Genomic DNA, 16,974 nt, shown 5'->3' on the forward strand with positions numbered 1-16,974 from the left:
CAAGTTGGTATATTTCATTTGTACCTATCGAATATTTTTTGGGAAGCTTAAACTTTAAATTTTGTTATGGTCATTTTATTGAATTCAATTGATGGTGTTTGGATTATTGATGATGATGAATTGATGAAATTACACGTATGGGACCCAATACATTCCACGACTCTTCTCTTTCCGCACAGACTCTATACATTTCTAGAGAAAAATAAGAACATACATCGAAGACCACTAATATTCAATTCGAACTGAACGTTATATTTTTCACTTTGAAGACACTAAAGGCAGAGCGTTCGAACCGGATAACTAACAAAAATGTTTATTTCTAAATCTTCTTTTTACTTTCATTCCCTTCTTTATATTTAAAAAAAATACTTTCTTTAACAAACAAAAGTACTCTAGGCGACAAAGATAAAGTAAAAAAGTTACTCACCGCATCATAAACGTCGTTAGCTCCAGCAATATAATCATTCAGCCTCACATCCTTAATATTCCTCAACAAATGCCTCGCCTCCTTAATTGCTCTATGCGCTCCCAAATGTCTCTCTCCCCTCGCGAAGTCGTCCAAAACCGCAACCTGTTCCCCCAATTTCTGTCTTTGCTTTAGCACTTCTTCTAATCCACTCATGCTTTCTAAGCTTAAAGATTTCGCTGAGTCTTCTTTTGTTGACGCATCTTCTTTTACAGCGTGTAAATCAGTAAAGATCCTATGCTCAGAAGCTTCCAAGTTACTGACATCGTCCTCTAAGTTTCTAGAGTGGTCGAGGGTGTTAACGAACTGGTGCAGAGAGTTGCGGAGTATTGAGGTGTTGTGTGAGTACTCGCGGACGGCGGGGTACGGTTGGGGTATGCGGCTGAGCTCGGTGAGGTCGGCGCTGCGGAGCGAGGAGGCGAGGTCGTCGATTGACTCGAGGAGGGTGGTTGTGCAGTCGTCGCAAGCTGAAAAAAAAAGTTTTACAAACTTGGTATGAGCTAAGTTTGGTACTTTTTGACTATAAATTAATCTGATTTTCTCACATCTTGTCACCATTGTTTGCCCGAAAAAAAATACGTGATATTTTCCGAAAGCCCCTCTCTCCCCCACATTTGGTGAGATTTGGCTTGACCTCTTCCCCTCCATCCATAACCACGGTCCTTTACACCTATCACATTTATCGGTAGTCGCGTAATTACGACACCGACATTATCTGTAGGCCGTCACATTGGGGAGAAAGCGAGCCGGCAACGTCATAGGCGTTGGGTAGATTATAAGAATTATAAAGTACTTACCTCTGCATCCGCTGCCATCCATCCACAGCTTCGGTCCTCTACACCTATCACACTTATCGCCTGTCGCGAAATCGCGACAGCGACACCGTCCGCGGCCGTCACACTGGGGAGACAGCGAGCCGGCAACGTCGCACGCGCAGGGCGCGCAGGCGCCGTCACGTAAGCGGTAGTAGGAGGCGGCGCATAGCTCGCAGTCAGTGCCGGCGTAGCCTGAAAAGAATTACATAAGATTGCTCGCGTACAGAACTGTAAGTATTGTTTTCTCCCTATGCTTAGTAAGTAAAGCGTGCAAAAATATGATCTTACCAGGTTTACACAGGCACTGCAGCCTTCCCCCCTGCATGGCGCAGGCGGATGCGAAGTTCCGAGCCCTGGAGGGGCAGGGACAAGCTTGGCAGCCGCCGGGGGCGTCCGGGGCTCCGTGGTGACCTTCGGCGCAACGGTCGCAGCGCGGACCGCCTGTTCCGTGAGTACAGTTCTAGAATAAAAGACATGTTAGATAGTTTTTATTTAACAAAAAGTTTTCGAACTTAAGCTTATATACACTAATTTACCATTGCAGATCACACTGAGAGAAAAAACTAACAAAAACACACTTAGAATTACAAAAATAAAACTTAATCCGGGGACAAGGAGAGTCAACTAATAGGAACAAATTGACTTTTGCAATTTCCATTTAGTAGGAAATACAACTTCTATATTTGTAATTTGAAGTATGCTAGAGTAATTTCAGAAATTTGGTTTTGTTATTCCGAGAGGTGCTTTATCAATATCGGAGGTGATGACGTCATGGGTGAAAACTAACCGTTTTGTAATTCTAAGCGTGCTTTAGCAATATCGGAGACGATGACGTCATAGGTTTTACTAAACTGTACTGCGATTCCAAGCTAGCTGTTGTTATTCTAGAGATAATGACGTCACAGGCAAAAACTAAACTGTTTGCAATTCCTCCGCCCCTAGCAAACGGGCGCCGCGAGAGCATGTCGCGCGCGTGGTAGCTACCCGTCTCTATTTCTGTCTGTATGAATAAAAAGGCATTTGGTAGTATATCTCTGTACTAAAGAGGCACTATAAAAGCCTGTCGAGATATTCTACCCATTCCTTTCTTATTCATACAGTCAGAAAGAGACTAGTAGTTATTACGCGCGCAACATGCTCTCGCGGCGCACCTGTGCTAGGGAGGTTGGAATTGCAAACAGTTTAGATTTACCTTTGATGTCATTATCACTAGAATAACAACAGCTAGCTCGAAGTTGCAGAACAATATATTCCTGTAGACCCCAACTACACAGTAGGTCGCGGGTTAATATGTCCATGGCCCACAATATATCCTAAATTTATTATTTAACTGAAGTATGTTTTAAACAAAGAAGACACGAGACACGCCCGCCCGACATCCGACACAATACTAACTCTAACCAAATGAACGTAGCAAATAGCTGTGTTGGTATTACAAAACTCGTTTAGTGATTGGTACAACAATGAACATAAACACAACAAGTCTATCTACTAAATACCAGTAAACTTTGTAATGTCGCTATAGTAACAACTGAATTGTTATTTTAAATGGGGTAATGTTATTCCCGCGAACTCGTGTTTTAGATATTACAAAACTATGTAAGTGAGACATTTACTAAAATCATAACTTGAAATCACAGATGCTTTTTTCCAAAAATCACAAACTTTACTAGTAAAAATCGGAGAATTTTAGTAGTAATAAAAATGGATTGTAACAAATACTGAACTTTGTTTAATGCTCCATTTACTAAAGTCTGTTTGCTGAAATTAGATTTAGTATTACTGAGCTGTTTGTAGAAATAAATAAATTTTACAGAAATAGTGAAACTTCCATGATTACTACTAAAACTTCATTTTTTCCCCCAGTACAGAACTGTTTATTAATTCCTGGTGGTGATTTTTCTCTCAGTGCAGAGGGATTGATTAAGTTACGATACGAGTATGTCAAATTAAATTGCTGCGGTGGACTTAGTGGACTGTCTAGTTTTAAGGAACTATCCATATCATGATGGTCATCCTAGAACAGGTCTTGGCATCATCTAACTAAAGAAAATAATCTCATTAATCAAATAATTCTAAGTGGATTATTCCAATCAAAACTGCTCTTCAGTCACAGTCATAGGGTTTAGCAGGTATTATGTAATAGGAGACATCCAATAGTCGATGGCACATTAGTTACCACTAACAAATATCAAGACTAAAGAAAACATACCACGCAATGTCCAGTATCGGGATCACAGCTAACAGCTCTTCCATTGCAGTCACAAGGCTTCGCATCTCCCTCCAGTCTGATAACAATGGTCCCAGCCACGCTATCAAGATGCACTTTAACTGGAGGCATCCAGAAGCCGATGGCGGGCTCGTGGCAGGATGGCGCGGAGTATCCAGTGGGACAGGAGCAGAGTTCCACGCCTAGCGCGGGCTCGGAGCGGCTGAAGCCGGGGATCGCTGTGTCTAGAGACACGTTGAGGAGTCTGAAATGAGATATGTATCCTGTTGTTACGATACTGGCTCAGTACCTACCTATCAGTATTCGGGTGTTTGTTCCAAACTTTCGAATCACATTCACGAACAGATTTTTGTAGGTTGTGAGAATACCCAGGAAATTAAAGAACCGATTCAAAAATTAACCGATTAAAGAATCATTTTAAAACCGATTCAAGGACGACACGTTAGACCGGGCCGGGTCCGGGTCGGAGCTTCCGGCGCTATCGTTTCTATAACAGATGACCGGTAATTACGAGATGCTTTCTATAGAAAACGAAGCACCGGAAGCTCTGGTCCGAACCCGGCCCGGTCTAACGTGAGTCACCCTTCAGAAATGCGACCTGTAGAATAGAACTGCCTGACATACTAACGCATGCATTTTTGTCCAAGCAGAAAAAGCGCTCGGTTAATTAAATGATACTCACAGAGCATGGACATTGTCATCGTGTTTAGGCGCCCTAGTGGTGACTCTAACAAGTATCCGTTCGACCTTCCTTAGGCCTAGCATGAGGGCGGCGCGCGTCGCTTGTAAGTCGTTGCGTGCGCGCACCCGCCATAGTGATTCATGGAGACGGATACCGTGTGTGTTGTTGATTGGAGGAGTGCGCTGAAAAAAACACAAATTGTGTGAAATCTCGTAAATGTAAATAGCACAGGTAAATGAAGAGTCCAGGAGAAAACGGCAACACTATAGTGCGACATAAAGTAGTAGAAATTAAATAAAATGGAACTAAAAAAATCCATACTAAATTGTTGCCATGTTTAAGCATTTCACGTCAAAAATGTGACAGTTACGTAGGAAGCGGCGCTTTCATTTATTTTCTACTATTTTATGTTGCACTGTAAATTCTTACTGTTTGCCGTAGTGTATTTTACATTGGTTTATTTTTAATTGATATTTATACAACATTACGACATCACAGATTTTTTTTTATTTGTAAAGGAAGCATACGCCGCGTATTCTGTCAACATTTGAATATTAAAATCTACTCGCTTACAACATTCTCAATAAAACCCCCTTCCTGGCACTGGTGTTTCGAGGCCTCTCATTATGTATCAGTTGCATAAACACTTACCTTATTCATAAAAGCGCTACAAACCTCAATTAACTGATAATCCTTTGTCTTTATCTGTAATTTTGACTTATGTATTTGTAATAAAGGGATAAAACATAACTTAACTAAATCAGGCCCGTAATTTTTTACCTCTAAACTTACCTCATAATAATCCAGCACTACATCCCTCCCGTACACCCTGACGAGCGGGAACCTCCTCATCGTCTCCTCATCCAGGCCCTCCCCGCCCTCCTCCTCCACCCGGAACCGGAGGAAGCCCCCGTATGACGTCACCCGGTCTCCCAGGAACCGCTTGTCCAGCTCCATGTACACGGGGACTGGGGGCCAGGGGAGGGTGATCGTGGAGTCTAGGGAGTGGGTGTGGATGGCTATTAGAGAGTCTTGGTCTACCTGTGGAAATACAAGGTAAGTTATTACAAATTCCTGAGCTATACTCTGTATCTTTAGGTATTGAAATAAAAGTAAACAAAATCTACCCTCAAATGGCTCCTTAAGCCAGTTGAGGGTAGATGAAAACATTACATGATTAAATAATGTAGGTTAAAGCACAGATTATATAATGTTAAAGTTAGGTCGTTCAGTGACTGATCCAGGCGGTTTTGTATTTGGTTGGTTAACCATAAATGTTATAACTACACTAAAATGTATAAATTGTTTGTTTATTCTTATTTAAATACCTAAAGATACAGACTAAAAGTGTAACTATTCCTAAGCTGAGCATATTTTCCTAGCGTTGTCCCTGAATTTTGTCATAATTCATTAAGGAAGCTTGGGGTCTGTGATTTCCTATTTGATACCAAGAATCACAGGCACTAAATTTTGCGTAGGCGACTGCCTCTATGAAATAAGTCCGACTTATGTTTGACGATGTTTTCCTTACGGAAAAGAGATTTGTAAATATCAAACGAAAATTAATTATCTTAAAAGACCTTCCGAATGGTGTGTAACAATTTGACATTTACGTAAAGAATGTACCCCTTTCCCCTTTCTTCAAAAAATAAGTAGCGCACATAAAATACATCTTTTGTTGAAATTTCATTTCCATCCGCTCTATATATCTAATTACACAAACGGGTCTACCGCGATATAATTTCATTGTTTTTACCTTAAATTTCGACGTTTCAGCTGAATTGCACCAGACCACATACCGCGTATCGCGGTAGACCCGTTTGTGTAATTAAATATGTGTACAAAACGCGAAAGTTTAAAGTGTTATAATCCGCTCTATAGTCGGAAGTCGCGATACTATGAGGGTTCAATTTTTACAGTTTTGGCTACTGAAGCTGAAGCCTAAAGCCTGCTTGAATATATTTAAATAATGTAGATACTTACTGATTTTATGCTATCACCCTGGAGCAACGTGAGGTGAGCGGGCGCAGCGGCATGCAGAGCCGCCCGAGTGAGGCCTGCCTGTTGATGAAGCATGAAATTTAATTTATATTCCTTTCATGATATTAGGCCGAAAACGGAGCATACAAATATGAAAAGTACGTGCGGCGTCCCGAAGCAGAAGCACTCAGTGCAGCCAGTTAGCGAAGCAGATAGTCCTAATATACTCGGTCGATATTGTTCACACTTCTGTACCAAGAAAGCATTGATTAGTTGATCACACGTGTTAGACTAAAGAAGTAACCTGCCTGTGTGCAGTGCGCGCTTCGGCCGAAGCAGAAGCACTCAGTACAGCCGGTTGGCGAAGCAGAAAGTCCGAATGTACCTGGTCGGCATTGGTCGCACATCTCACCCACTACGTTGGCCTGAAAAAAAAAATTTGAATTAGAATTTTATAGACGTGCTACGCACGAAAGCGTACCTGACTTATTGGCTTAACGTACTAATTTAAGCACTTAATACTGAATAATAAGGAAGGAATTGTGTTCTATATTGAATATTCTATAGTTTTACTTTTGCAAGTGTCGAATACTCCCCAGATTTGACTCGGATAGGAGGTAATTACGAGGTCGTGACCTTAGAGTATGCCACAAGAAGCCTTGCACGTTTGCAAGCTTTTACAAAATTGCATATTCTTAAGAAATTTCGACCGATAAGTACCGACGTAATCCGAATGTTCGAGATGTGCCACATGCGAGTCGCTCATATAAGACATTTTTAAAGGGTGTCACATATTATATTCTATTCTCTTTGCTACTATCAATCGGACTGCACTCCACAAATCATCTCAACATATAGATGGAGCCTATTATAAGAAAACTTTCGATCACCACAAAAACGTACTCCCATAAAACTATATCTATGTTTATTGTTTCAAGGATCAACTTACCTTACAGAAACACTGCCCGGTATCATCACACCTGCACATTCCGTTCTCACAGGTAGCGCTCCCGTCCGGATGGCAGTGGCAGGGTTTGCACCTTGGCCCGAAGTGGCCAAGTGCGCACACATCGCAGGAAGCCCCCGACCAGCCCGCGCGGCACTTGCATTGCCCAGTGAGAGGGTCGCAGGTGTCTGAGAATTAAAAAAGTATTTGTTAAACTATATTTTTTGATAGGTACAAGGCTTTTTCGATGACAACAAAAATATTTAAAGAGTCATCGATTTCTCCAGGATCCCATCATCAGATAGTTGACTAGATGACACGGTAGACCAAAGAATTTCCTAAATCGAGCAGCCGTCTTCCAGGGAACATAATTACATAAAAAATAAAACAAAGATCCAATGAATTGAAAATATCCTCCTTTTTGACGTCTGTTAAAAATCAGTCAAAGGGCACGGTACAGAAACAACTATAAAGCAATTTCATAACTATTATTAGTCAATTGAGCAATCGTGATTGCTCGTTTAACAAGAAACATGATTGCATATTGCTTTAATAAAGTTATCTCGCCGACTAATTTAGGTCATAATTCTTAACTATAATTAATAGCAAACTTTGCCCTTTTAAACGTCACTTACTAAGTAGTCAGTTTCATTGTCAATTTTTAACGGACTCTAGCTAGAAATTTATATAATATTTTGTGGTTTGTAGGTACGCTGCGACATTGCTATATCACACTCTCAAACCGTACCATATGGGCGTAGTCTTTACAGCACACTTTTAAAGGATGTCACAAATGAGTTGCCTTAGGCTACTCTTGAATGGTGTCACACTGACGTCGCCCTATTACGTTGCCCGCGCGCAAGCTGCTAAGAGAACGGTTCGTACGGCGGTGCGGCACCGATCGCCACACCGCTCGCTTCGCTCATTGAAACAAGTGTGACGTTCCAAGCCTAAAGGGTCATGCTCATGGAGAATAAGAAAATTACCAGACGCGGCGCCAGGTCCGCAGCTGCAGCGCTTGCACCCAGCAGGCCGGGCCCAGAAGCCAGGAGCGCATTGCTTGCACCCGGGACCTCTGGATCTGGGCGGGCAGACGCAGCGCCCGTTTTCGGGTGAACAGACCTTCCCGTCGGAACAAGGGGGGCAGGCTGGAACAAAATTAGCAAGTTACACAAGCTGTAATATAACTTTAAGAAGAATCGGTTATACAAAACAATATGTCGTCATTTTAAGATCTTCATAAGCAGTTCCACTTCACCAAATGTAGCTTTCCGAAAGAAAGTGCATACTCTATTATAATTGTAGGTGAATCGCTAAAATAATGGACAAATTATAGGTTGAAGAGTCCCCTCGATTGCTGCATGATCTTATCACGAGATCCTTGAACTTACAACAATGGGATTACCAGTGTGGTGCACCTATTCAAGAATTAAGAACTGTTGAAATGTTGTGTCGGTTAAAATGTAGTGATGTTCCATTTTATGGCATAATTTTTAAAGCTACATCACCTTTCTGTCTCTTTCTCTCTTTTCCTCTTTCTCTGTTTGTATATTATTTTAGCGTCAGACACTTACGTAGATAGCCATTGTGACCGAACCCATAGTATACTCAAAAAGAATAGATAGTATAGAGGGGTCCTGTCATTGTAAATTTTGTAGTCACTGTAAATTTACTGCCATCTATCGACACACGACTAAAACTCAAAATGAAAACGTATAAAGTTATCAAAAAATGTATATATATGGATAAATGATTTTATTATTTTTATATCATTTTGATCCATGTTCATTCACTGATATCTATGTGTTAAAATTGTTAAATATGAAACGGTGTCGTCACGCCATCTAGCCGAGGATAGGCTAAAGGTGTGTGCGCCATCTATTCGAGAATGACTTTCACTTGAATTCCGAGGCACGTTTTTTCCTTAGACTTTATTCGTCTTATACGAAGTTACATATGTCTTTGGTATACTCTAAGGCAAGTAAGGCATCTATCACACGATCTCCAACGCCCTGCGCGCATTACACATTGCCCGGTGACAGGATCACCTACCTCTCTCTCCCTCTCTACCCCTCTGACTTTAACACGAGGTACTTACGTAGACACCCATTAGGCCCGAATCCATAGTATCCTCGAAGGCATCGATCGCACGAGTCTCCCCCCACGCCCTGCGCGCACGCACATTGCCCGGTGACGGGGTCGCAGGCCGCCGCGCCCGCGCCGCATTGGCAAGGTCGGCAGCCGCCCTCTCGGAGGCCCCAGTAGCCTTCCTGTAATTAAGATTTATATGATTTATATACCGGGTGTGGCCTGTAACACGAGCAAATAATTAAAACATACCTAATCTATGTTTTAATTATTTGCTCCTCAAACGGTGACACTTTTGTACACCAACTTTTAAAAAATATGAAGTCTTAAGACTTCCTATTTTTCATACAATTTAAATATTACCTTCAATGTACGTCATTATCATTGTGATTGACGTTGCCTGTATACGCCTATTTTTTGCTCTTATTACAGGCCACACCCGGTATTTTATTTATTTTCTTATAAGACAAAATATCAAATAAAATGTTTGTTAGTTTGATTTTTATAGTTGTATTGTACTTATACATTTCCGTACATGCGTACATGTATGAGCGAAATTCACGATAACCGAGTAACATCAGTTAGATTACATTCTGATATCAGTTGTACGTTGGAATTGGCCTGTTAGATTACCTTAATTTTGCGATGTCTACAGGATAGACGTGAACGAGTTAAACATATTATCTCTCTAATATACCTATTGTACTTATCCACTCACATGCTTGATATTTTTCAGTGACCTCTATTATTATAATAAAATAAGGGTGACAGCTGGTAGCTACAGTTACCAAAAGCAAGTGAGTGGTTATGTGCTTATTGTGTCTTTTTTCTTTTTCTTTGTTTTTTTTTCTGTTACTGATATGTTTTGCGACAATAAATGACTTTTTACTTTTACTTTACTTTAATATCTGTACCATTATACATCGTCAATAGTTTATAAATATTAATAAATATATAGGTTACATCGCTGTGTATTTATAAGCGAGATCCCGAGTAGAAAGGTGAGCGATCGGTGCCACAACGTCCGTCTTATCCATTATTCAGTCGAGAAACGCACGCGAAGGCGTTTTTTTTTCAATGGATAGCGGTTTTATGTGTGTGTGTGACACGTTAAACTCTTGTGTTTTGTACACACACATATTTAATTACACAAACGGGTCTACCGCGATATAATTTCATTGTTTTTACCTTAAATTCTGACGTTTTAGCTGAGTCGCACCAGCGGCATCGTCGGAATTTAAGGTCTACCACAAACGGGTCTACCGGGATATATTAATTTCATATATCGCGGTAGACCCGTTTGTGTAATTAAATATAAGATAAGTGTAACATTATAAAATAATCTTCCGCCCACGAATACACCCGTGTAGAAGCTCTAACAAAACTTTGGTTAGAAACACAAGTGGACTACCACTTTCAACCTCATTTTGACCCCTTCAGGGGGAGAATTTCGGTTTTTTTCTTACAGCTACAACATTTTGAAGAATATACTTGTTTAAAATTTCAAGGTTCAACCTTCAGAGGTTAAATTTGTGCGTCGTCTTACAATAACTACGTAACATATAGTTTTTCAAATTTATTAGTTACAAAGAAAACACTATTTATTTATCTATACAGCTTTTAGAATAGTGTAATACTAAGTCATCAACTTTTCAACATGTAATAAAAGTACCTAATAATATAGCCAGACACAGACATAACAGTAATAAATAATATTTCGATACAGCATCTATTTTCATACGACACAGTTTCTAGCGACCAATGAGAGATGACAGGGGATCAAAGGATCATAAAATACGCGGTTAACTGGACCAGATAATTCTAAGAATATGAATGTACAGAGTGATTTTGTTATGTCAGACCGGGTGTGTAATGCTTAATATAATTATAAAAAAACTATCATACATTTGTTATAACGCCACTTGATATATTATTGTATGTTATAATGTAATTTTTATTATACGTTTCCTTTATTATATTGTGATTTCATATAAACTGTAATTGATATAATGCCTAATGTAATATAATTTTCAAATAGTATATAGACATATTTTATAATGACATTTGTTATATTATATTTTTGTATAACGTAATACTTCATACAATTTTATCAAGTATAAATACATATATTGTATAACATTTAATGTCATATTTCATTTACTGGTAACGTAAAGTTTTACATACTTTTTATAACTAGTACGCAGACCTAATGCTTTTGCTAGTTATTTCATTCTAGGAAGGTCGCAGTTCTAACCTAACCTAACCAATTTTTTCACGATTTTCGTTCTGCGGGGGCCGCATCTCAAACCTAACCTTAACCACTTTTTTTCTAGAGTATTTTATTCTACGGAGGGACAAAGTTCTAACCTAACCTAACCCTCTTTTTGTTGGTTATTCGTTTATGCGGAGTCGCAGTTCCAACCTAACCTAACCCATTTATGTCATGCAACTATTATACCACATAAATAATTATGTGATGTCACTTGTTATAACAAATAATATGCTTTAGAGTATGTAATAATTATGGCAATGTATATTAGACGAAGTGTAAAAATACCTTATGACCATTATACCAATAATAACATTATGCATACCGTTAATTAGGTATCACGGTAGTATGCCATTTATTACGTTATTCAAAATAACGATATATCAAGCTATAATATATGAAAAGTAATTATAACAAATGTAATGCACCCATGTCAGACCATACTGAATATCCCGTGTAACGCCCTAGTATCACACGTGTGATACTAACTCGGGTTGTAGCGACTCAGTATCAGACGTGAGTTTCTACAGATCAATATGGGTCACATTGCTTTGCATCAATTTGTTGTATGGTGGTCGTTCGACGGGTTGAGTAGGTCATACTGACCAATTTTACTAAGCGCCACTTGCACCATCCCACTAACCCAGGGTTAACCGGTTAAACCGTTAACCCAGTAGTGGGTTAGTGGGATGGTGCAAGTGGCCCTTAAGGGCTAACCTCGAAAACGTAAAAAAATGTCTCATAATACGAATCACTTCTACCATCTAATAATTTTCTATAGATTGGATCAGCGAATTTATTTCGCGATTTAGTTATTAAGTAGAAACCTATCTAACGACAGAACTACCGAAGATATCTAATTGTTCGAATGATTCATTTGCCACACGGCCACACTTTATAGTCTCAAATGTCGTTATGAAAACCAACGCATAGAGAAAACTACTTTGTAATTTATGTGATTGTAATGTAACGTTCATAAATACGCGCGACTAAACACTTCTATTTCTAGGAATCCTTACTATTTAGTCAATGGTAAGCAGCACATTTTATAGTGTGAGATCTATCGCGTCTGACGCGTCCTTATCTGTTATTTGTTATACATTCTATAGAGCCTACTATCGCCAATGCCGCTTTCGCATTGGACTTACTAGTCATTTGCGAAAGTGCACTCTTATGGAGGCTGTTTGAACCATCATTTTATTGATGTTACAGGCCTATGATGATGATGATGAATGCTTACTACCATTAAAGCTGGACAAGCTGGTATGGGGATAGTTAAAGGCCCGGTATTACACATAGGATAGTTTTTATCAAATATCATCATCATTTTCATCCAGACGCGGGCAGAAGCTAGTGTTAAATAAAATATAACCGGTATTTTAGCCCGTCTATTTTAAAACAGGCATTGTTGACTGTACATATAACTAAAAAAGTAATCATCGCCCCATCTTCTATATTTTATTAAAATAGTAGGTAAGGGCAATGGATAGATATCCATACTAATATAATCATAGAGAGATCTCTATGATTGTAGAATATGTAGAAAGAGATTTCTCTAAGAATCCTAGATGAGCTCTAGAAAAAGTGCCCCCTGCCCTCCAGGCACTCTTTAACTCATATTGCACTGCTTTACTCGAAAAATAATTGTTTTTTTAGCCTAAAACGCGTTGGAAATTATCGTTACTACTAGATCTAACTAATCTATTTAATTTTGAAAATCAGACTAAGTTTGTATTATCGTTGCGGGATCTCGGCCTATACGGCAGCCATTAACCACGGTGGCCGACTTCGGTGACATTTAATTGCTACGTGGCGGTAATCTTACAAAGTTAGCGGTAATGCTTGCCTAAGTTGCTTATTATAACTAATTATATTCAGTAGGACCATTAGGTATTATTTTCGAATGCAACATGATATCATGGTACGTACTCGTATATATACTTGGTATTTGGTACTTGACGACCGGTCTGGCCTAGTAGCCTGGCCTGGTAGTGACCCTGCCTGCGAAGCCGATGGTCCCGGGACCCGGGTTCGAATCCCGGTATAGGCATTTGTGTGATGAACACAAATATTTGTTCCTGAGTCATGGTTGTTTTCTATGTATATACGTATGTATTTATCTATATAAGTATGATATCGTCGCCTAGCACCCATAGTACAAGCTTTGCTTAGTTTGGGGCTAGGTTAATCTGTGTAAGATGTCCCAAACAAAAATGAAAAAAATAGTTCTGTCAATAGTTATGACGTGGACTGATTTTGATTAGTGATGGCTTACGGAACTCTATGTACACAATTATTTTTTACGCTGTCTCTTTTACTCAGAATAAATTAGGAGAAAACTGTGTCCTAAATAAAATAAAAACCTGTGACTCATTTTCTGTTATAATGATTGCAAGTATGATTCTAGATAAAAAACGAAAACTGCTAAACAAAAGTGTTCCAACTTTTTTTAAAGGGCCCTAATACAAAATGTATCGTACACCTTATCGTACAACCTTGTTAACAGTGTTCACGCCCATTTCCCATTTCCCATTGCCCATTTCCCAGTCAATAAAATAGCACATTTGCTCAACAAACCTTTCATACAACTGTCACATTGACATTTACAATTGACGAACACGAAACGTCCTAACTCTGTAATCACTTGTTATAGTGATTTAAAACTTAATGATCTAAGAATAAAGTGCAATTTATATTTAGTGTTGATCTTTGCTGAAATGAGAGAGAATCAGGGCAGAAATTATAGGGGTATTATGATAATTGATATTATTAGGTATAAAATACAGGATGTACATTTTTAAGTGACTCAAAATGGATATTTTCGGCGTATTATTATTAGAATGTTTACCTATTGGTATTATCAATATCATGCTGCTTTAAAATGTCATAATTTGAATAATATGTGGTACTTTTGCAGTATTATAGTTTTGAATGCATTTTAACTAATTACTAACTGGCTGGAAATGAAGAAATAAACCTCTGTCTTAGAGTTAGCTAAGCTAACTCGGATCTGCATATATTTTACAATGACCATAAGTGTGGAAACGTCATCATAAAACGTCAAATTTGTATAAAAATATGTCGGTTATAATAGCACCACCACTTTGTGACACCAGAGTCGTTGCTTTAAACTTGAAAAGTTTCAATCGTCGTCGCATGTAGGTATACCGAAGCGTAAATAATTTTGATCACATTTCTTTTGCCATCCTGTACAACAGTAATAACTGTCTACGTTGTGTACAATCCCTTACTTAATAAATCCGGTAGAATTAGAATTTTGTAGCAAATTATCGTTCCAAGAATGTACGGTACGCTAAACTGTGCCCATAGATTCTAAGAAATATCTCGCTAGGAATGTTGAACTAATCAGAGGTATCCATTACTTTACGTAATCTCTTATACAACATACACTTACCCTTTAATTTAAGTCATAATGCCCTTGAAATAGAGTCGTTTTTAAAAGTTGCACGGTATAGGATACGAGGTTGTGGAAATTCGCAGTCATGTTAATTCGTCGTGTTTATGTCTATTTGGTATTCGTGATTTATGGAGTGGTGGTAAAACTATTTAACGTATTGATAAATCGATGGTAAGGGAAAACGGTTAAGGTTTTCTAATTAATTGCCTGGTTGACTAATTACTTTCCCTATACATATACACCTAGATGAATATTCTAGAATAGAGATGAATATTTGACTGAGCGAATAACCCGTCCCTGAATTGTACCCTGAATGAACATACCTCGCAAGTATCACACGCGCGCCCCGTGACGTGTAGTCGACACCTGCAGTCTACCTACACTGTTCTGAGCGTATGCTACACACACTGCTCCGAACCGTTCGGCGAACAGTTGCGACCTCTACTCGCAAGTGTCGTACGACGTACGCGCACCCCGTGACGTGTGGCCGACACCTACAGTCTACATTGTCTGAAGCGTATGTTACACACACTGCTCCGAGCCGTTCGGCGAACAGTTGCAGCCTTACCTCGCAAGTGTCACACGCGCGCCCCGAGACGTGCGGTCGACATCTGCACTGTCCGGAGCGTATGTCACACACGCTGCTCTCCGAACCGAGCGGCGAACAGTTGCACCCTAAAACAAAAAAAAGTACGTTACATACGGATACAAAATTACAATAAAAAGATCAAGGCGGAGAAGACCGTCTATAAGGGAAGACTCTACAATTTTTGGTCGCTTTTGAGTCTTGCGGTTGTATACATGCTCCACTTACAGAAGGTCGCTAGAGTTAGACCAAGATAAGTCTGCAACGATTTTGATAGCACACGCAGTGCAAGTTTTATTTTAAACGTCAAACTTCCTATGAAATTATGACTTATAAATAAGATTTGCACTGCGCGTGCTATCAAATATGTATTATATTTTTTGAAATAAATAAATTAAATTAAAATTAAATTAAAAATCATTGCAGACTTTTCTTGGTCTAATTCTACAACAGAAGAAGTGAAACGCTTCCTTTCTGACAGTGTTTGAGCGACGAAAGTGTACAATTACGAGAGTTCTTGCCTTACGACGGTCTTCCCAGTGATCAATTTTATATGCCGGTCTTCCCCACATTGATCTTAGGTTAGGTAGGTAACCTTAATTTTTCAAATAAAGGAAACATGATATAATAATTGCCCGCCACAGAGGAGTAGAAATAATTATACTTTGCACACAAGTTCCATAAAATGACAACCTCTCATTTTATTCCTAAAATTTAAATTTCGCTAATAACAATAATGTACCGGAATTCTTAACACATTTTTTAACGCGCGAATCGCATATTCAACCATTTTGATTCCATTTCCATTTTCAACCTTATTTTAATCCTATAAAATTGAATATCGAACGTAACCTTTTAGAATTCATCTCTCCATTAAATATACAAAAGCTTTTAGCAATAATTACATGAGTAAGCCACTTTACATGGTTTTGTTATCTGTGCACATAATTTTGCGCGCTACACTAGATTAAGCGGCTATTATTAAAGCACTTGTACAGCTAGTAGTCGGATAACAGTTGTAAACAAGATTCCATTGGGTCATTCTAAAATAAGATGGAAAAAAATCTACAATTTTGATTATTTTTGATGAAGCTCACATCATATTCGGAAAAGGGCTTTTTCTTCACCGCTAGGAGGGATCAAAGTGGCACTTTTCTGTTGTAGGACATTTTATTGCCAGTATAAAATATTTACACAATGAAATATCAAAATACACATAATTGATTAGGTACAATTTATTTACAATCGATTACGTGCAATCAGTTTGTTTAGCTTTAATAATATTTTGAAGCATAATAATTATCCTCATAAGTGATGTGAAAGGCATTATGTGTCACATGGCAGCAAAATTATTTCCACCTTGGGCGTTGACACTCAAATCCCTTACTATTATGTTTCGTTCATATCATGTGACACAATTTACTATTTCACCACACCCACACGAAAAGGAATTTTATCCTTTACGGATCAAAGTAATTTGATACACATTCGAGT

General features: G+C 38.8%; 1 protein-coding gene across 1 annotated transcript in view; it reads right to left on the minus strand.

Annotated features, from left to right (window-relative positions):
* The window catches only part of LOC134790403 (laminin subunit alpha-1), a 113,326-nt gene that overhangs the window by 27,121 nt on the left and 69,231 nt on the right, over positions 1–16,974 (minus strand). Inside the window, exons 2-14 of the mRNA XM_063761170.1 lie at positions 15,463–15,569; positions 9,218–9,389; positions 8,694–8,726; positions 8,106–8,267; positions 7,123–7,307; positions 6,455–6,598; positions 6,177–6,254; positions 4,986–5,234; positions 4,194–4,375; positions 3,494–3,755; positions 1,570–1,741; positions 1,264–1,473; positions 428–933 (exon numbers count right to left, since the gene is read on the minus strand). Coding sequence (XP_063617240.1) covers positions 428–933; positions 1,264–1,473; positions 1,570–1,741; positions 3,494–3,755; positions 4,194–4,375; positions 4,986–5,234; positions 6,177–6,254; positions 6,455–6,598; positions 7,123–7,307; positions 8,106–8,267; positions 8,694–8,726; positions 9,218–9,389; positions 15,463–15,569 — 2,462 coding nt within the window. The remainder of the gene's footprint in view (positions 1–427; positions 934–1,263; positions 1,474–1,569; positions 1,742–3,493; positions 3,756–4,193; positions 4,376–4,985; positions 5,235–6,176; positions 6,255–6,454; positions 6,599–7,122; positions 7,308–8,105; positions 8,268–8,693; positions 8,727–9,217; positions 9,390–15,462; positions 15,570–16,974) is intronic.

This window comes from Cydia splendana, chromosome 5 (genome assembly GCF_910591565.1).
Source record: "Cydia splendana chromosome 5, ilCydSple1.2, whole genome shotgun sequence".
Taxonomy (NCBI): domain Eukaryota; kingdom Metazoa; phylum Arthropoda; class Insecta; order Lepidoptera; family Tortricidae; genus Cydia; species Cydia splendana.